The sequence below is a fragment of the Rhinolophus ferrumequinum genome, chromosome 2, assembly GCF_004115265.2.
Source record: "Rhinolophus ferrumequinum isolate MPI-CBG mRhiFer1 chromosome 2, mRhiFer1_v1.p, whole genome shotgun sequence".
Taxonomy (NCBI): domain Eukaryota; kingdom Metazoa; phylum Chordata; class Mammalia; order Chiroptera; family Rhinolophidae; genus Rhinolophus; species Rhinolophus ferrumequinum.
In genome coordinates this window covers 46,685,138-46,707,027 of record NC_046285.1, presented here as the reverse complement: position 1 = coordinate 46,707,027, position 21,890 = coordinate 46,685,138, and the positions used below count along the sequence as shown (strand labels likewise).

Genomic DNA, 21,890 nt, shown 5'->3' with positions numbered 1-21,890 from the left:
GAGAGACTAGTTTTATTTAAGTTCTTATTTTGTACAGCAGCTTTTTATAGTTCTCCCTGCTAAGGGTTTAAAAGCCAAATAACTTTGTTTTCACAAAACATTAAAATTTAGAATAATCACTTATGCTAGTGCTATGCACAGTCCAGTTCTGTTTTGATTTTTTCTATCAAAACATTAATATTCTCACTTTCGAGGAGTTTATAGAATGACAGTAGACACTGATATGAATGAATGAATGAATGAATGAATGAAATACAAACATACGTACATAAAGGATGTGTTGGTGTATGTGTCTATATTTTTAGGTTGCCTATTTCTTGAGTGATTTTTGTAGCTTGTATCTTTCAAGGAATTGGCCCATTTCATCTATGTTAATGAATTTCTAGGCATAGGGTTTATTTGTAGTTCCTTTTTAATGTATGTTAGAGCAATAGTTATGTCTCCTTTTTCATTTCTGATGTTGATAATTTTTGTCTTCTCTCTTTTTCTTGGTCAGCTTGACTGGAGCTTTATCAATTTTATCGATCATTTTAAAGAACCAACTTTCGGTTTTTCTGATTTTTCTCTACTTTTCTATTTTCAGTTTTATTAATTTGTTCCTCTAATCTTGATTTCCTTTTTTTCTGCTTACATTTTTTATTGAATTTATTGGGGTGACATTGGTTAATAAAATTATATAGGTTTCAAGTTGTACAATTGTATAATACATCATCTATATATTGATTGCATTATGTATTCACCACCCAAAGTCAAATCTTCTGTCACCATATATTTGACCTCCTTTACCCTCTTCTACTCACCCCCTCTGTTTTAATTTGCTCTTCTTTTTCTAATATCTTACAAAAGCAGCATAAGTTGCTGATTTCAATCCTTCTTTCTTCTTTTGTACTATATGCATTTAATGTTATACATTTTGAACAATGGTTATAATTCAATTTTAATGAAACAACATTGTTTTTCAGGAAAGCTTCCTGAAAGATGGCACACACAAAAAGAAAATTTTGGGGTTTATTTGACAAAGTAGGAGAGAATAGCAGTCGGGCAGAGAAAGGAATAGTTAGAAGTTTATGTTTGTGAATGAAAGTATGATGAAAGAAAAGGCATTAAAGATAACTTGTAAGGTACATTATTTCCCACTAAACAATTAAGTATTTGTGTTTTGTTTAAAAAATATTAGTGATAGTGATTAAAATCTCTGTGCCATTGCTACTGAAAAGTGTGTGACTACACTGTACATACTCAAATGCCTTTTTAAAGACATTATCATGCTACAGTGTGTTTCTAATATATACTCGTATCACCTGTACAGTTTTCTTACTTCACTTATAGATGATACAGTTACTAATATAGGAAAAGCCTATGACCTGTATTTTACTGATTTTTATGTTTTCTTTTCCTGCAGAAATGCTGAGCCGATTATCAGGATTAGCAAACGTTGTTTTGCATGAATTATCAGGAGATGATACTGATCAGAATATGAGGGCTTCCTTAGACCCTGTGAGTAGTTCTGTTCTGAATTAAACTGACGAGACTTATGTCCCGTGTTCCTCTGAGGAAAAGAATTTAAAATAGAGGGGTGTGAGCAGCCTCCCTTGTGATAGGTAAAAGAGAAGATTAAGAAAAATATTGAGACTTTATAAATGAACCTTCCCTCTAAGGTTGTAGCATAAGAGCCATAGTGATAGAAATCCAGTCGTAGGTGAGATTGAAAAGATCTTTCTGATTTGTCCCCCTGAGCCTTGTGTTAGACTGTTTTAACTCCTCTTTGGGTATATATTCCGTTTCCATAGGAAAAATGTAAAGGACAGATGGTGGAACTGGAGCACCTTTCCAGTTTGAGAGTATCAGTTCATGATTGTAAATTCACCCACAGCTTCTCGTATAGATTGTATTTTATGTTCTGAGGGCCACATTAAGAATCAAAAGGAGCGCTTTAGTTTTCTGAAAAGGCAAACAGTACTGCCTAGTGGTTAGGAGAATTTTATTCATCTACTCTCAATTTTAAATTTTAAGTTTGGGGCTCTTCCACTTAATGGTTTGTGATCTTTGCTTCCCTTTATTTTTCTCCTTGATAAAATTAGAATAATAAGACTGTAAATCAGATCATGTTTGTACAATGCTTAACATTTACAAAATACTTATTGTAATGGCTATGGTAATAATTATTACTGGATCAGAGTTGGAAAGATTTCCTGAGTAAGGATATGAGTTGGGATAAGATAAAGTTGAAAGGAAGGAACTCCTGTCTGGAAGCAAATACCTTTTCTCTGGTGCATTGGCAACTTTTTGTCTCAATACTAGGAATTACCCCAAGAGTCTGACATGGAATTTAATGATAAAACACAAGAGGATGTTTTGGAGCGCCTGGCTTATGCAGAGCAGTTGGTGGTGGAGCTAAAAGAAATCATTCGACAGAAGGATATTGAACTGAAGCAGAAGGATGAAGTTCTACAGGTACCGTTTTTATCTTTTCTTGCCGAGTATTTGATTAAAGAGAGACATAAAATTCACTTAGATTTTTTCTCTTCACTTAGATACTAGAGAATCTGATTCTTATTTCCCTAATACCGTAAGATGATGCCTACTGAGAATAACTTGTTATGTTCCAGATTAGTGATGAGTAAACATTTATGTATTTATCATCATTGTTCTCTGACAGGAAGAAAGACAGGCTGCCGATAACAAAATAAAAAAACTAAAACTTCATGCTAAGGCCAAATTAACTTCTCTGAATAAACACATAGAAGAAATGAAGGCACAAGGAGGGACTGCTTTGCCTGTGGAACCTCAGTCAGAGGAGCAACTCTCCAAGGTGTGGTGACTGGGTATAATGCATGTTTTCTGAGTGCAAGAGTCTTCCAATATAGATATTTACTAATCACAAACATTTATGAAGCTGAAGTAATACAGCACTAAATGCTGTCCTTTCTTACTGAACTTGCAGTAAGAAGCTGGTCTGTGGGCCACAGGGAGAATAAAAGGCCAACAGGGAACGTGGAAATGAAATGCCAGTTGTGACTCAGACATTCAGAGAATTAAAAAGGCTAGTGGGAAGAAGTCAGTACTGAAACAAGGCATTTAGATAGGAGAGGCACATACCTTTCCAAGGAATTTCATCATTGGTTAGAAGATTCAACTAGATGGTCTCTAGCTTTCTTCCAGCTCTGAAATCTTAATTCAGTTACTTGATATAGAATATTCTGTGTCCTCATGTGACCACATGAGTAGTAGTAGTGGATTAAATTTTCATGCACTGTAGGCTGAATCAGTTAGATTACCTTGACCTCCCTGTAAGATGTGCTCTCTAGGTTTATGAGCACTACCAATAAAACGGTTAGAGGTTGGAGATAGAGAGGAGTAAGGCACGCGGTGCCTTTTGAGGAATAGAGCATTGTTCCAGTATTCATCCTTCTTATCTTTCCTATGGTTCAAACCCAAATATTCACATTCAGCCAGCCATTAAGAGAACAGCATTGGAGAATCTGGTATAGAATATATGGAGGCTGGTATATCACATGTGCACACTACAGCAGGCTTAGACTTCACACGCTGCATAAGAAGTATTTTTCTTTTTTTTTTTCACGTGACAATATTTATTTTTTTATTAGTTTCAGGTGTACAAAACAATGTAATAGACATTTATCATTTATATCCCTCACACAGTGACAACCCCTCTGCCCCCATCTACTACCCCTCTGACATCGCACATAGCCATTACATTTCCACTGTCTCTATTCCTAATGCTGTACTCCACTTCTTGTAACTATATATATATATAAAATTGTAGTTTTATTTCTTTAATTGCACCTTATTTTACCCTTGACCCACTGGTGTTCTTATTCTCAATACTTTTAGTTTTTGGGAAATGAGGTTTTAATCGATTTTCTAGGGGTCACTAGTTAGCTCACTAGTACCCTGGTTAGTCTTTCCTTTCTGGGTCTAATGCTCTGAAAACATTACTTTTCTGCATCGATAGTCTTATTTTATTTCTCAAAGGTTATTTTAGAAACTTCTGTCATTCTTCTGAAATAATTTCACCTTATTTTACATCTAAATTTGATTATATTTTTCTTACTTTTTTTGTTTCTCCTCTGGTAATTCTTTCTTCACCTGGTTGTGGTAGCACCAGCTTCTCTCACCTCGTGTTGCTTTGTTTCTTCTAACTTTCCCTCTGCTATGTTGTTAGATTTTTAAATTATCCATTTTATACCTTGCCTTTTTTTTTTTTTAAGTCCTGAGACCGTGAACAAATCAACATTTTACAGTGTCATTTCCTTCCTCTGTTAAATGAAAGCGTTGGATTAAATGATTTCTAAGTTCCAGCAGTCAGTCACAGCAGTCCTTTAACTATTCTGTACACCCATTAAAGAGTTAGATATTCTGTAGAAAATATCATTGAAGAAATGATGGCAATCTTCAGCTGCTTGACCAACTACTATGTGGAAGAAAGTGTAAAATTATTCTAAAGTTCCAATAAGCAGATACGGTTTGTTTGGGGGCAAGGGTTGTGAACTCAATAGGGAGGCAGAATCTGATTCAGTATAAGGAAGAGCTTTTGGGAAAAAAACAGACTGTTGAAAGATTTGGATTTCCTCTGACAGGTTCTTTTATAATGTTTTGCCCCTCAGTTAGCAGTTATGGCCTCTGGTTCTTCAAGGCAGTGAGACTATGAGTTTTCTAAGTTTGAGTGCTGGCATGGTTCTGACTGGTTTTACCCTCAGACCAAAAACTATAACAATGGGAAACTTGGTGCCATTTCTTCCAAGGATCAACTCCCCTCCAGTATCATCCTGCTTTTGGTTGCTCTCCTCATTTTCAGATAGCTGTTTTTATTTCTTATCCAGAGTTCATAGCTGTGATCTGATCAAGGATGAGTGTGATAGGAGCTACTTGGCCCTACTGAAACTGGAAAACCCTAAGATTTCTTCCTTGTTGTTAGGTCAGTTGTTATTTCTTGCTCCCATCAGTTCGATAAAACTATAATCAAGTGGTTGTATAGGGCAAATTAGAGCAAAATATCAAATGCATATTCACTGTAATTCTTTTAAATAAATGACTTTATCTCCTGCATTTTCAGCATGACAAGAGTTCTACAGAGGAAGAAGTAGAAGTAGAAAAGATAAAACATAAACTCCAGGAGAAGGAGGAACTAATTAGCAGTCTGCAAGCCCAACTTACCCAGGCACAGGCAGAGCAAGCTACACAGGTAGGGGTGTATGTCACCTCTCAGGAAGTTAGCAAATCACTAAAGACCATTGGATTATTGTATGACAAATACAGTTTTTAGATGCCTCTATCAGTTTCCTTTCTTCTTTCCTTCTTCCCTTTCTTACCCACTCTTCCTTCCATTCCTTCTTTCCTAAGTCTAGTAATTTTACTAGACTATGCATTGGTGTTTGTCATTCTTGGTTGATGTTTGTAGATACCCATTATGCTCTTTCAATATATAGTTTCACATATTTTTATTTCACAAGAATTTCCTTGAATTATGTAGCTTGTAGTATTTTTGTCTGTTTTCTTTCTTAGGGACTTCTTTTATCCATATGTTCCATCTTTGATTTATCTTTAATATTTGTCACATTAAATTCCTTTTTATCTCATTTTTTAAAAGTTTCTTCTTTTTTTTATTTCACTTAAGGCGTTCTATTTGGTGGTTTTTTTTTTTTTGTTTTTTTTTACTTTTGTGTTCCTTCTTGTTTTGTCTTCTTTTCCAAAATATTTCCTTGTACATCAAATTGTTCCTGAGTTCTGCTACCTCATTTCTGAGTTTTTCCAATTTTGATTTATATTGTTCTTTCATGTCTTGTATAATTTTCTTAATTTTTTAACACACTTTGAAGTAGATTATAATTTTGATTTGTTTTTTGAGCATACCTCTGGTATGCTTTTATCACCTGTAAGTATAGTATTCTTATTCTATACCTTAGTTGTTGTTTTTTTAATTAATTTTCCTCTCCTTTTGAAATGAGGCTTGGTTCAGGAAAGCTTTTCTGACTTAACAGACCTCTTTCTTCTGTTGGTTTTTGTGTTGTGTTTAAAGATATGGCAGCTGGGTTTCTAAGATTTCCTGGCTTTCTTCCCCATACCCTTCACTTCGGTCTATGCCAGTATTGTCCAATAGTAATATAATGTAAGTCACATGTATAATTTAAAATTTTTTAATAACTACATTACAGAAGGTAAAGGAGAAACACATGAAATTAATTTAAATAGTATATTTCATTTAGTCCTATATTACACTTTCAAAATATTACACTTTCAGTATTACTATAAAGAATAATTTTTCCCAGCCCACAATCAAATTTTGGGGAAGTAGGCAAAGGGTAAGGAGGGCCAGAGAGATTTGGGGAATCCTGGAGCAAGGGGGCATATTGTTTCTCAGGGCATAGCCTGGGGAAACTGCAGCCCCTTTAGAGAAGTCAGACAGTCACTATATTCAGTATGTAGAGCAGCCAGCTGTGGTTCATTGGAAGTGTCCGGAGGAGATGTCTCGGTACATGAGCCTGTGCTAGCACCTCTGGTTCCCATGGCATGTGTGTGTCACCTAGGGAGTCAAGAATTTCTCGTAGCAATGTGGGGGATGCACACATGCTAAGAGGATGGGACGAAGCATGGCGTCAGGACAAGGAGGCTGCAGAATATGGGCACTGTGTGACTGGAGCCCATTTCAAAAGTGGGTTCAAGTTGGAAGCAGGTGGGGTCAACCTCAGTGCAGCAGGCTGCCCAGCCAGTTGGGACAAGCTAGACCAGAGCATGTAAATAGCAAAACATCTCTGCCTCAAATCTGCAAGAACTTAGAAAGCCTCAGAAGAGAGAAAAAAGATGTAAGTTATTGACATTAGATCCTGAGGGAACTGATATAATACCTGAGAAGCATTGGCTAAAACTGAAAGAGACTGAGTTATGTTCATTGATAAGTTGAAGACAGATGTTGTTTCTGTTGAGTGGACTCAAAAGCAAGATGATTCCTTGTAGAAAATAATTACCCTTTTTTGCAACTTTGAATTGTGGCATGTGTCGTCAACCTTACTATATTTTTAATAATTCTTTCAGTCATTCAACTACTATTTAATGATCATCTGCTATATACTAGTTATTCTGCTTACAACTCTTGCTGATGTTTTCAAAACCCTATTTGAAACACTCTCCCTGTGACCATATACTCTCTTGGAGACCCATGTAGGGCTCTTAAAGCCCAGTTTCTGGAAACCCAACTCTGTCTTTGCTTACAGCAAAGGATCCTTATCCTTCATAATCCCCACTTTAATATTTTCTGGGGATTTTTCAAGCAACTGACTTAAACAGAAGGTGTGGTAAGCCTATATATGTAAAAGTATATGATACAAGTTTGAAATTTGTGTTAAGTCACATACACTTGGTTTCCCTTGCATTAGCTCTGTGGATCCCACCTCCTTTCCTGGATGTTAAGGCTAAATCACTGGATGGAGCTTTCTTTGTAATGAAACTCAAAGATGGAAAGGAAAAAAAATCATTGTGTATTATTTTACACTTTTTTCTGCACTTTTTTAAGTCTGAAACTTGATATAGATTTTATATTATGTATCAATTTGGATGCTGTGTTTTCATTGCAAATAATTCACCTGTGTTTAGATTTCATAAAATTTCCAGTTGAGAAAATAGATTCATTTAATCATGTTATTCCCAACATACCTAAAAGCTTTCCAGTAACTGAACTGAGGGGTAAAACATCATTTTCCTTTAATATTTGCATCTACATTGAGAAACTGTTTCATTATTTTAGGAGAACAATTTGCATTTGAAAAGCATATCAACTCCAAAGTTACATCTGTGAGAAATGAAAACATATGTTCATACAAAGACTTGTGTAAAATGTTCATAGATAGCATCTTTACTTGTAATAAGCAAAAACTTGAAACAACTCATGTCTATTGACAGATGAATACTTAAACAAACTATGGTATATCCATAGAATGGAATACTAAGAAATAAAATGAAATGAACTATGCATCAGCACTATGCCTTCATTTGCAACTTAAAAATGTGTCTAGATTTATTTTGAACTAAAAAAGAATTCAATTTTAAAGTATTTATATGTCAATTTAATTACCAGTTATGATTTACATAGGTATTAACTGTTACTCATCCTGTCTGCATAGAGCATTAGAATAAACACATTGTTACAATGTTACTAGACATAAATGTGTAGAAAAAAGTATCATTCAAACTGAATGAATCCATTGACACTGACTAGATAGGTGATGTGTTTATTATAATACTAGGAACCTCATGCACACTTGTTACTTACAAGAGAATTCAGTAGTATCTTACATGATGCAATAACGTGAAATGTAGCCATACCAAAACATTGTTGTATTTAATGGAAAAAAAATTGTGTTTCTTCAGTTTTTAAACATAAATTAATTAGAATTAAATAATGTTTATTAAACTCCTTATTAGCATTAGGCATATTTCAAACCCTCTGTAGCCACATGTGGCTAGTAGATAATGAGTTAAATGGCACATGTATAGACGTTCTTTTTCTTCTGTTTTGGTTATCCCTATTCTGCTTAATTTTTATTTCATTCCTAGACATTCCTTAGTGCAGGTCCATATCTAGGAAGGCAGCCCTGCTAAGTCGGTTTTGAAAGTTCAGAGGGGCTAGATTGTTTTAGGCTTTTATTCCTTGTTACTGGTGACCCTTGCATTTACCCAATATTGGAGAATGGGAAAGTCCTGCCAATTTAAGCTGCTCTTCTAAGATTGGGCAACTGTGCTTTCCAGTAAGTGCTTATTGGCTATTTTGGGGTTTTCCTGTTCTCAAGGCCAACAGATACTGCTCTGTTGTTTCCTCTGACACAGACTCTAATACCATTGCAGGTCTTGTGCTTTTTGGTGGGTTGTCCCTATCTGCTTGTATTTTTAGGGTTGGGGACTACCTTCCTAATACTGTAAATATTGTCCATGGGTTTGGTTTTGCTGTGTAGTTGTACTGTCTCTATGTGAGAAACATTAAAGAACAGCTGCTATTATTTCTGTCTTCCTCTGAAAAATAGTTTGATAATTATTGTTTTAAAACTGCAATGCATGCAATTCCCTTTTGTGTTAAGTGGAATGTAGAAGGATATTGGTAGTTATTAGGTCAAACGAGAAAGGAAAGTGAAAGAATAGAGTGCTAATTCTTTTGATTAATAATTTTTTTTTCCTTCTGTGTCTTCAGTTTGATAAGAGTTCGACAGAGACAGAAGAATTTTCAATGATGAAGCAACAGCTCCAAGAGAAGGAGGAACTCATTAGCTCTTTGCAAGCCCAGCTCAGCCAGACACAGGCAGAGCAAGCTGCTCAGGTAGGGTGCAAGGTACCTCATAATCATTAGAATAAAAAATCACAAAAGTCTAATGGGTTATTATTACATATAAGTCAATTAGGAAAGTCACTTTTTAAAACCTTAGTAGATGAAAGTATAGTAGCTAGAATGTTACAATAGACATTAAAAGGGTTTGGTAGTAGAAGAAATTAGAAGTGTTATTTACCTTGATAAATTGGCCATATCCTAATTGATGACTGTTTCTTAGTTCTGCAGGCCCAGAAATTTGATTTTACTTAGCAAACAGAGATTCAGTCTCTTAGGAATGGACTCATGCTAGTTCAAAAGAGACTGATAGGTAAATTAAAAGAAATACAAATGATTAGGTCCATTCTTTCCCTATAATAAAATCTTTATAGGAAGTTACATTATAATCAGTAGATTACTTAGTATGTAATGAGAAAGTGGAATAGGTTATTTAATTCAATGTTAAATGGCACCACTATGTGACATTCTTCATATTTTTTTCCTGCTACCAGGACCAGACTGTTTGGACTGGTGTAACTCTTCCTTTCTGACTATTTTTCTAGATTTCCAGTTTAACCACCCACCCCCATATTTTTCCTTTGGGAATGTTTTTCACTCATGAAACACTTTTTTTCCCTGAAGTGTCTTTGCACAATAGCTAATCTTACCCATCAGGTGTTTACTTTATTGATAACTTACAGTGTTACTGGTGCCTTCTATCTGTGGATGTTCTGCAGCTGTCTTTACAGTTAAAATTGTATGTCCTGAAATCCTTACTTTTATCTATTAGCTTTTATTGTGTTTTTTTAATGTACAAGCACTATATACAATGCAGGATAGAGAAATACAAAATATGAATTTATCCAAGAGTGGCTTAAAACATGGAAAACCAAGATATTTAAATGTTTTAACAGATCCATCATAATATAAGCCATTCAGAATAAGTGCACAGCAAACAAAGTATTTTGAGAAGTGAAAGAAGTTACTGTGAATGTGACAACCATGGAAGATTACATGGAAAAATTAGAGTTTAGGCAAAACTGTGATGGATAGATAATATTCTAGACAAGGTGAGGGAAAGTATTCTATTTGTGGAGAAGGATGTGAGCAGAGTCTCAAAGAGGAAAAAGAACATGGTACATTTATGTGAAAGGATGTATATATGTGTTTGACTAATGAAGGACTCCAGTGCCTGTATACTTGAAACAGGATTACAAGTTCTTAGTGATGTCAGAATTCAGATAACCAAAAATTTTTGAGATTTTTGTCCTACCGAGGAGGAAAGCCAAGGTTAATTCAAGGCGTCATAAATTGAGAAATCAGCAATAGTTAAGGTCCAGTGCAAAATGGGATTCCTAAGAGCTGGTAGTCATGCTTTACCAGAGATCTTAAGGAAATGAATAAACAAGCACACACATACAAAATATCAAAACAAAGCAACAGTGCTGATGCTGAGCAGCTCACAGTCACTCAAATCATTTCCATTTCATCCTGTTAAGAGCTGGTTACAAATGAGGGTGTTCTAAAATCCTTCAAATAATGACAGCTGAACATAGCTGTCTGGGAAGGTGGTATGGGGTGGGAAGTATACCATGTTCTTTGGTAGAAGCAATTCTTTGAAAATAAGTCTAGAAAGAAAGATTTATATTTCCACTTGCAGAGAATGTTGAATAAGAGATCCATTAGTTTGAAGTTTGGCCTATAGGGCATGAGAAGTTCATTGAAAGTTTTTAACCATGAAATTGAAAGAAGTGTCTAGGGCTTAACGGAAATCTGACTTCACTTCATATATTTAAATATTCTAATCTCCTTAGAACTTTAAAAATATACCATGTTTCCCTGAAAATAAGACCGGGTCTTATATTAATTTTTGCTCCATGAGGGCTTATTTTCAGGGGATGTCTTATTTTTTCATATACAACAATCTACATTTATTCAAATATACACATATCGTCTTCTTGAGCATTGTCATAATGTACTAAATGCATCCGTCTGGCGGAGATCTTAACTGGGGCTTATTTTCAAGGTAGGTCTTATTTTCAGGGAATCACGATATGTACTGATTGTATATTTAAACATTTCTAGTAACCGTGCAAATATAATTTTCAATCAAAATTTATATTTAGGCTGACTTCTGAATTTGATAATAGGCTTTCTGTCACATTTGGAAGTTACTGTCTGGCCTGTCTCTCTTCTAACATTCTCATCCTTGACATTCAAAATTTAATTTAAAAAGCCTATTGTCTGTCAGTTCTCAGTGTCTATCTTTTTGGAGAATAGTCTTTGAGTTTTGTTTGTGTGATATTCGGGGAGTGTAACTTGTATAGTTTCTCTGGTGTGTGTCTTTAGTTGAGTTCCATGCAGCAGGTGGTCCGAGAGAAAGATGCCCGCTTTGAAACACAAGTTCGTCTTCATGAAGATGAGCTTCTTCAGTTAGTAACCCAGGCAGATGTGGAAACAGAGATGCAACAGGTGTGTTGCTAAAACTTAGTAGAATGACTATCATTTTGTTTAACATTTAATTAAATTGTCACAGCCACTTTTCTACCTTTACCCACTGCTCTTCACATGGTCTTAGCGTGCTCTTTAATTGGCTTCTTTTTGGTGGACTTGTTTCCTGTTGCATATTAATTTTTTATTTGTTCATGTCCTTACCTTGTCTCTTACCCCTTTAACCAGGTTGTTGGTACTCAAAAGCTGGGTTTAATTGGCAAATGTATGTATGTGGTAGTCAGAAATTGGCTTCTCTTTGGTTTGCTGATCATAGCTACTTTGTTCATTAAAAACCTGATCCAAAGCTTCAAATCAATGAAGCCAGTTTTAAACTTTCGAAAGATTAAAGATGAGAAGGAGTGATTTTGAAGTCATAAAGTCTTTTATTAAATCAATAATTCTTTTTTAAAAAATTTGTTGAGTATATCTTGAAAATTGGCTTCACTGTTTTTGAGCTTATCATCTACGTACTAACAAAGGTATTTGTTTCTACTTAGTGTGTAGTGCAGTGTGGTACTTAAAGGCACGCCAGTGGTATTTCATGATTGATCCATCTAATTGTTTTGAGTAAAAACTTCGAAGTTCTAAGTAGTCCTTCAGAATATACCGCTAAATAAGGTTACATTCAGAATACAGCACTTTTTAAAGTAGAATATTGATGTGCACGTGTCATTGATTTATTCATTCAACAAATGTTTATCGAGTGCATGTCACGTGCATGACACAAGAAGAGCAATGGTTCTTGCCTGCAGAGAATGTCCTCTGGTGAGTGAGATATACTTGTACCTATGTATGTAGGTATAGGACATTGTATAACTTGCAGAGTCAATGTGTCATTTCTTACTAAAAAGGCTCCCTAATTCAGAGACTTCCTGTGTCTCAGTTTGGTGGTTGTCAGTGCTCTGCAGGAGACATTTTTGGAGATTCTTTCTTGCTGCTGGATGGGGAGCATGGCATGCTGGTGTCCCACTCTTTAATCTGTCATCTTCCACATCCAAAATCTTAAATGCACACATCTCCATGGCAGTTTGAAAGGTAAGCAGATAATGGTGCCCATTTGTTAGGACATTATATCTAAAACGTTTTCTTCTCAGAAATTGAGGGTGCTGCAGAGGAAGCTTGAAGAGCATGAAGAAGCCTTGCTGGGCCGGGCTCAGGTCGTGGACTTGCTGCAACAGGAGCTGACTGCTGCCGAACAGAGAAACCAGGTACTTCCCTGTGATCTTTGCCGCCTGCCTTGGGAGTATTCATTTCTACGGTACTTTGCCAGGCAGCAGCTAGAACATCCTATTATAAGTCTACAGAGAATTGATGCCATTTATTCATTCTTTCAACATATTCCCTGTGCTTAAGTGGTAATGATACAGCGATGAGCAAAACAGATCCCAGTCTGTTTTTGTTGCTCTTTTCCTTTGTGATTTTAGGCTAAGGTCCTCAAGTCATCCTAGTTTCTCTAGAATTGTCATAGTTCCCTCTAGTGAGTTTCTTTTCTATTGGTTTTTCCCCTCTGTCTTGAATGGTCCTGTGCTTTATGTACTGTCCCTTCTTTCCTTGTTTTTGTTGGTTGACTTTCTGTTGGATTGAAATAATCCCATCATGCAATATTCTCTTGAATCTAAAGGTGATCAAGGATGCTGGTGTTCTAAAATCTTGAACTCTGTATCCCATTCCCTGACTGTAACCCTTCATGTCATTCCCTTTCTTACACTGACCTGACCTTTATTCTCAGTGAGTTCCTTTATCCTTTCACTTTGTTCTTCTAGTATTTTTAGTTCCATTTTTTGGCTTCTCTCCTTTCCCGGTCTGGTACAGACCTGTGTTTGACCATTTGGACTACTCTTTTACCTGCCCTATCACATCCAAAAAGCCAAATCATAATATGGAATTGGTGCTACAGTTCACATTCTCTGCTTGTTCACCAGAGTGCAGCTTGCTGCTGGAGAAACTCCTTCCTAATTTTCAACTCTCTTGGAGAAACACTTTCTCTCTTGCATAGAAACATATTCCCATGTCTCCAATCCTAACAACACCCATACCCTATCTCTGAGGCCCCTCTCTGGCTCTCATCAGATCGTCAGGTTCAAATCCCAGTTGTGCCACTTACTACATAGGTCCTATATAGATAGGTACATATGTGTGAGTTGTGATAAATTTCCCTTCTTCTGTGCTCTTTTTAATATCTTATAAGTATCACTTTCATGGCCTCTATCATTTTACATTATAATGATCTGTTTAAGTGTGACTCTCCCACTGAACTCTGAGTTCCTTGAGGGCAGGGACTGGATTCATTCATTCATTCCATTATTTATCGAGTACCAGGTACTCAAGATACCATATACTGTACTACGTGCTGGAAAGTAATGATGATAAAACAGACACAGTCCCTTTTCTTATTGAATTTATTTTGTATTGGGAAAGAGAGATGTTCAAAGATAATGACACAAATAAATATATATGAATACAGACTGTCAAAAGTATCAAGCAAAAATAGAGGGTCTTATGCAATTGTAGGTCTCGTCCTGAGTGTCTTAACACCATGCTTCACCTAGAAGAGGCACTTCACTATGCTTATTGAAATAAAAGAATGAATTTATGGTTCATGAGGCTTTGTCTTTTTTTTTCTTAGATTCTCTCTCAACAGTTACAGCAGATGGAAGCTGAGCATAACACTTTAAGGAACACTGTGGAAACAGAAAGACAGGAGTCCAAGATTCTGATGGAAAAGATGGAACTTGAAGTGGCAGAGAGAAAATTATCCTTCCATAACCTGCAGGAAGAAATGCATCATCTACTGGGCCAGCTGGAGCAAGCAGGTCAAGCTCAGGCTGAACTACAGTCCCAATACAGTGCTTTAGAGCAGAAGCACAAAACGGAAATGGAAGAGAAGACCTCTCACATTTTGAGTCTTCAAAAGACTGAGCAAGAACTGCACTCTGCCTGTGATGCTCTAAAGGATGAAAATTCAAAGCTTCTCCAAGATAAGAGCGAACAGGCCGTTCATTCAGCCCAGACGATTCAGCAGCTGGAAGGTCAGTCAGTGTTTGATTGCTTTTGAAGCCCACTTATCCAGCACCTAAGTGCTGCTTTTTCAGAATTTCAGAGATCTATTAATGGCATCGTTTGCTCAAACCAGTTGACTCAAAAGAAGGATTAAGAAAGGCATCTCTTTTGAACTCTTTGTTGCATTTCTCCTGTCTCTGACTGAAGTTATAATCTTGCTTATTACTATAATTATCATTACAGTTCTGAAAACCATTGATAATGATGTGTCAAATATTTAAAAGAATGCTGTGTGAGACATGACTGTGGTCTGAGGGGTTCAGTGACAGTAATGAATAGGAGTTGAATTAATTGGTGGAAAACTCAGGCCAGATCTAGGTGCACAGTTAGGGAGACTGAATTGCATAGCATCATCCTTCCTTCTAAAGATGGATCGGAATGCGTTTCTTAAAATTGAAAATTTCTTTTTAATGAAAACTTTTATCGTTTACGAAGGTTTAAAGAAACCTTACTTTTTTACAAAATGTGTTATTATTGAAGCAATACATGCCTCTAATTTAGTTTAATTCTAGTAGATTGGCTTATATCTAAAGGAAAGATTTTGGAAAGATTAAGTTGAAGATCTGTATTGAACACCTGAACGTTAACCAGAAAGCCTGGAGGGGCATTCCAAGGGAACAGTGTTCTTAAAGGACCATGTTCTTAAACCGTCCTATAGAATCTCAATGGGATTCATAATACTGTATGTGAAGAGTGAAGGGAAAAAAACGCTAAAGGTATTTTCAAGGGGGAAAGGAAAAATGATTTTTTAAAAAATGCCCAAGCCTGTTTTATTTTACCTTTGAAGTAAGTGGCTTACTGAGATGCCCTTTGGTCCTTGAGAGCATTTAAACGGTTAACAATATGTTGTCATTGGCATCATAATTTTAATTAAGATAATGAAACTAGAGTAAACAGCATACGGTGTATAGCTTGCTATAGCTCACTAAGTTTCAGACTTGAGGCAGAGATCATTTCTATTTACTTATTTTCTTTTCCTTAGATCAACTCCAGCAAAAATCCAAAGAAATTAACCAATTGCTAAATAAACCAATCCTGCAAAAAGATGAAACAGCATCACAGACTTCTTTCCCGGATGTTTCTAATGAAAGTGTGCAGGTAATTAAATGTACACTTATGAATATGATCTGTTTGTCTTTGCTGTATTTATACTTGAGTGTTCTATTAACAATTTATTCCAGAAAGCAATGTAAGCCTTCTGTCTTTTATGCCTGATGAAGTGCTTTTTTGAAAGGAATCATGAAAGACATTAATGTAGTTTCTCAACAAGGAATCATGAGAAAAAATTATTAATAGCTAACAAGCACCATGATCTCAAGAGCCTTTCTGATTCTAAGGTTTTATAATCTGTATTGGACATGAATCTTTTTTTTTTAAATCTTATAATCAGTTTTCTCAGTTGAGAAGTCAGTGTTCTTTTTGGTAGACTGAGATTTGATAAGGTTTAATGTATACAACTCAGCCTAGCCAAACTTGTAAGTTTATTATAGAAATCATAATGCTCCCATTGATTAATTAACGGTAAAAAATTTAGTTGCCAAGTGGCTATTGATTGGCCAGTATAGTGTCTCTTCCTTCTATAAGAATCTCCAGAAGGTTGCTGATTGAACATGAATATCAGAACAAGAGAAGTTAGTTTGATGATCTTAATTTAGCTAGTGTCAAAATGGGATAACTGGAGTCATTCATCTCCATTATAAGATAATACCTTCCCAAACTGACAAGTATATTGGCCAGCAGAATCCCACATTTCCTGGGCAGTACTGTGCACTGATAAAAATGTTTTCTTCCTGGTTTATAGCATCTAGGCTTTCCAGGCTCTTCTCTTCTCCCATTCTCAACGTTTTCCTCCCATTTTTTAAGACATTTTCAACAATGCAAAAAAATTGAAAGAATTTTATAGTGAACACCTGTATACACACCATTTAGATTCTGTCATTAGCATTTTACTATATTTGCTTTATCAAATATCCTTTTATCCATCCATCAATTCATCTCAATTTTTTACACATTTTGTAGTAAGTTGTAGACACCAGTACTTTTCTCTCTAAGTATTTCAACAAGTGTATCATTGGCTGGGTTTTAATATTTGTTTATAGTTCTTTTGAGGTAAAATTTACAAAACATGAAATGAACAAATGTTAATCGGATAATTCATTGAGTTTTATCAAATTCATTAGTTTTACCCAAATACTCATCAAGATATATTACCAGCATCACCCCACAAAGTATCTTCATACCCTTTTGCACTCAACTCTATTCTTCCCCTCTAGAGATGACTAGTATTCAAGTTTTTCACTGTCGATTAATTTTGCCTGTTTCACATCCTATAAATGTAATCATACATGTTTGCTCTTTTGTGTAAAGCTTCTTTCACTCAGCATATTTTGAGATTGATCCATATTGTTGCATATATCATAATTCTTTTATATTACTGAGTATTCCATTTTATGAATATGTTGCATTTTCTTTTTGCGTGATTATGCTGTAATTTCCTTTTGATAGATATCTGAGCTTTTTCATGTTCTTGCTATTATGAATTAAGGTGTTATGAACATTCTTATACAAGTATTTATAAGGACATATGTTTTCATTTATCTTAAGTAAATACTAGTTGAGGAATTTCTGGGCCATTGAGTTAAGTATATACCTATTTAGCTTTATAAGTAACTGCCCGATCTTTTCCCAAAGTGGTTGTATTATTTTATATTCCCATCTAAAATATATGAGAGTTCTAGTTGCTCCACATCTTCTCCAAGATTTGGTATTGTGAGTTTTTTAAATTTTAGCTATTCTAATGGGTGTGTTAGTGGTATCTACTTGTGGTTTCAATTTGCATTTTGAAACCTGACTACAAATGGTGTTGAACATTTTGTGGTGAGATTCTTGGCCACTGGTATATCTTCTTTTAGTGAAGTGTGTTCAAATCCTTTCCCCTTTTTAAGATTGAGTTCTTTGCCTTTTTATTATCAGGTTGTAGGAATTCTTTACATATCCTAAATGCCAATTTATGATCAGATATGTTTGATGAATATTTTTCTCCCTCATGCTGTGGCTTGCCTCCTATTAATTTTTTTCACGATGTCTTTTAATTAACAGATATTTTAAATTTTGTTAAAGTCTATTGTTTATCATTTTTTATGGTTATAATGTTCTATCTTTGAAACCTTTGCTTAGCACCAATTTGAAGATATTCTCTTATATTTTCTTCCACAGCTTTCTGGTTTTAGTTTTCAAAGTTAAATCTGTGAACCTCAATAAATTTTTTATATGTGGTGTAAGATAAGGATCAACAATGAAAATTATTTATTTGTTTTTCACATATGGCTAGCCAGTTGTCTTAGCACTATTTCTTGTTAAGACTTTGTGTTCCTCATTGGATTGCTTTCGTACCTTTGTTGAGAGATGATTCATGGGTCCATTTCTGAGCATTCTATTCTGTTGATCTATTTGATCTATTTGACAATCCTTATGCCAGTATCACACTGTCTTCATTACTATAGTTGTAGTTAGTCTTGAAATCAGGTAGTATAAGCTCTCTGACTTTGTTCTCCTTTTCCAGATTACTTTAATTATTCTAGGTCCTTTGCCTTTCCGTAGAAATTATACAATCAGCTTTCTCAAATTCTATTTAAAAAAAAAAAGCTGGATAGGATTTTGAATTGGCATTGTGTTGAATCTGTGGACTGATTTAAGGAGAATGGCTATCTTAACACTACTGAACTTTTCAATCTATGAGTATAGTCTATCTCTCCACATACTTAGATCTTCTTTAATTTCTTTCAGCAATGTTTTATAATTTTCATTGGAGGAGTTATGCACATTTTAAAATTTATTCCCAAATAGTTTATATTTTTGATGCTATTGTAGATGGAATTATTCTAATTTCACTTCCAACTATTTGCTACTAATGTGTAAATGTACAATTGAATTTTGCTTGTGAACCTTATATTATGTGAATTTGGTAAATATTCATTAGTTCTAGCCTCTTTTCGTAGATTCCTTAGGCTCTTCTACATAAATAATCATTCATCTGCAAATAAAGGTTTTATTTACACCTTTCTAATCTTTATGCCTTTATTTCCTTTTTATACAATGGCTAGGACCTTCATTGTACTATTTAATAGAAGTGGTGAGACTGGGCCTTCTTTTCCTATTTTGTATTATTCCCCTTGATCTTAGGGGAAAGGGTTCCATATTTACCATAAGCTGTGCCACTAGTTTTGTTTTCCATCAATGTCGTTTATTAGATTGAGGACATTCCCCTCTTCTATTTCTAGTTTGCTAAGGCTTAGTATTGAATTTTGTCAAATACGTCTTCTACATTTATTGAAATTACCATATGGGTTTTCTTCTTTATTCTGTTCATATGGTCTAGTACATTAATTTTTGAATATTTAAACCAGCTTAGCATTGTTAGGATAAACCCCAGTTGGTCATAAAGTATTATCCTTTTTATATATTACTGAATTTGATTTCCTACTATTTTGTGAAGGATTTTTGTATCTATATTCATGAAGGATATTGGTCTTATAATTTCCTATTTTGTATTATCTTTGTCAGATTTTGGTGTTAGGGTTATAAAAAGTTATTTTGATATTAGGGTCATAAAATAAGTTGGGAAGTGTTTATTTCTATTTTCTGAGTTTGTATAAGATTATTATTTGTTTCTTAAGTGTTTGAAAGAATTCTGTGAAACGACTTGGGTCTGGAGTTGATAATGAATTGAATTTCTTTTTCAGATATAAAGCTAATAAGATTTCATTTTTATCTTACGTCAGTTTGGATTTTTTCTTTTGAGGTTTTGTCCATTTCATTGAAGATGTCAAATTTTTGTCATAATTTTGGTTATAATTACTCCCTTTTTATCCTTTTAATGCTTATAAACTTGGTAGTGGTACCCACCCCCTCTCCAATCCCTATTTTTTAAAAATAATTGACATAATATTGTGTAACCTTAAGGTGTACAATAATGTTGATTTTATACACTTATATATTACAGTATGATTATGTTAGCTAATACCTCCATCATGTGACTGAATTCTCTATTGTGCTGAGAACATTTAAAATCTAGTCTCTTAGCAACTATGAATTTCCTAATACAGTATTGTTAACTATTATCACAATGTTGGGTATTAGATCTCCAGAACATGTCATCTTCTAACATTAAGTGTGTACCCTTTGACCAACATCTCCCCAATTTGTGGTTCATTTTCTTAATCAGTCTTAACTAGAAATTATTCAACTTTTTTTTCCAATCTTTTAAAAAAGCCAACTTTGGGCCTCATTGATTTTCTCTATTGCTGGTCTATTTTCACTTTCATTCATTTCTGCTCTTGTAATTTCTATTATTTGGTCTTAACTTTGCTCTTCTTTTTCTAGCTTCTTTATTTACTTACGTATTTTTGTTTTCTTTTAAAAAAAGTTTTATTAAATTTATTGTGGTGACATTGGTTAGTAAAATTATATAGGTTTCAAGTGTACAATTCTATAATACATCATCTGTATATTACATTGTATGTTCACCACCCAGAGTCAGTTCTCCTTCCATCACCATCTATTTGACCCCCTTTACCTTCTTCTACCTCCCTTACCCTCTGGTAACCACTAAACTGTTGTCTGTGTCTGTGAGTTTTTGTTTGTCTTATTTGTTTGTTGCATTCCATTTTATCTCCCACATAGGAGTGAAGTCATATGGTTGTCAACTTCTTCTGTCTGACGTATTTCGCTTAGCATGATAATCTCATAGACATCCATGTTGTCGCAAATGGCAGCATTTCATCTTTTCTTGTGGCCAAGTAATATTCCATTGTATATATGTATCACATCTTTTTTATTCAATTATGTATAGAAGGCCACTTTGTTGTTTCATGTCTTGGCGCCATGAAATGCTGCAGTGAACATAGTGGTACATATATCTTGACGGATAAATGTTTTCAGATTTTTTGGTCAGATACCTAGAAGAGGGATTGCTGGGTCCTGTGATAATTCTGTTCTTAATTTTTTAAGGCATCTCCATACTGTTTTCCATAATGGCTGCACATTTTTTAGCTTTTTCTATCTTAAGGTGAAACTTTGTATCAAAGGCTTCAGATCTTCTTTTCTCACATATACATTTGAGGTTATACAATTCCCTCTAAGCACACAGTTTGTGATATGTTGTACTTTTTATCGTTTATTGTTTGAAGAGCTTTCTAATTTTCCTTGTGATTATTTTCATGGTCATGTATTATTTAGAAGTGTGTTGTTTTATATATTTCTGTGTTGTTTAAATATTTGGTTGTTTAAATATGTGTTGTTTAAATATTTGGTTTTATCTATGGATTTCTTACTATTATTAATTTTTAATTTAATTGCATTATGATCAGATACCATGCTTTATATGCTGTCAATCCCTTGAAGACACAGCATATGGTCTATCTTGGTGAACATAGCTTTTGCACTTAGAGGGAATGCATATGCCATAGTTACTGGTTGTAATGTTCTACAAATATCACTGAGATCATAGTGTTATTCAGATTGTCTTTGTTTTAACTGATTTTTGTGTAGTTGTTGAAAGAGTTACTAGAGGCGATTAAAATCTTCAACTAATTGTGTAATTGTTTTTCCTTTTAACTGTCACTTTTTGCTTCTTTGTAATATGAATCTGTTATTAAGTACAAACACATTATGTCTTCTGATGAGACGTTCCTTTTTGCATTTATGAAATGTTAGTCTATCTGTAGTAATATTTCTTTAACTTGAAGTTCTGTTGTATCTGATATTAATAAAAGAACTCTAGTCTTATGTTTACTGTTTGCTTGGTATATTCCTTTCTATCCTTTACTTTTAACATATCTTTATTTAAAATGAATGTTTGAAAGGCAGCATATAGTTAGGTTATTGTTTTTTATTTCTTCTCATAATCTCTGCTTTGTAATTGGAGTTAATCCGTTTAATTAGTGATGAGATTGGGTTTAGGTCTACCATTTTTGCTTTCTTTCTGTTTTATCTTCCTTTCTTCTTTCCTTCTACTTGATAATTT

At 34.5% G+C, this 21,890-nt stretch overlaps 1 protein-coding gene across 5 annotated transcripts in view; it reads left to right on the top strand.

Annotated features, from left to right (window-relative positions):
- GOLGB1 (golgin B1) overlaps window positions 1–21,890 on the top strand; it is a 77,222-nt gene that overhangs the window by 15,533 nt on the left and 39,799 nt on the right. For 2 of the 5 annotated variants that reach the window (XM_033088828.1, XM_033088837.1), the window contains exons 2-10: window positions 1,403–1,497; window positions 2,302–2,454; window positions 2,660–2,812; window positions 5,078–5,206; window positions 9,200–9,325; window positions 11,663–11,785; window positions 12,901–13,014; window positions 14,433–14,835; window positions 15,849–15,964. In XM_033088828.1, the coding sequence (XP_032944719.1) occupies window positions 1,405–1,497; window positions 2,302–2,454; window positions 2,660–2,812; window positions 5,078–5,206; window positions 9,200–9,325; window positions 11,663–11,785; window positions 12,901–13,014; window positions 14,433–14,835; window positions 15,849–15,964 (1,410 nt within the window). In that variant the 5' untranslated portion in view covers window positions 1,403–1,404. The remainder of the gene's footprint in view (window positions 1–1,402; window positions 1,498–2,301; window positions 2,455–2,659; window positions 2,813–5,077; window positions 5,207–9,199; window positions 9,326–11,662; window positions 11,786–12,900; window positions 13,015–14,432; window positions 14,836–15,848; window positions 15,965–21,890) is intronic. The other 3 variants (XM_033088855.1, XM_033088846.1, XM_033088862.1) reach the window with 3 other exon arrangements.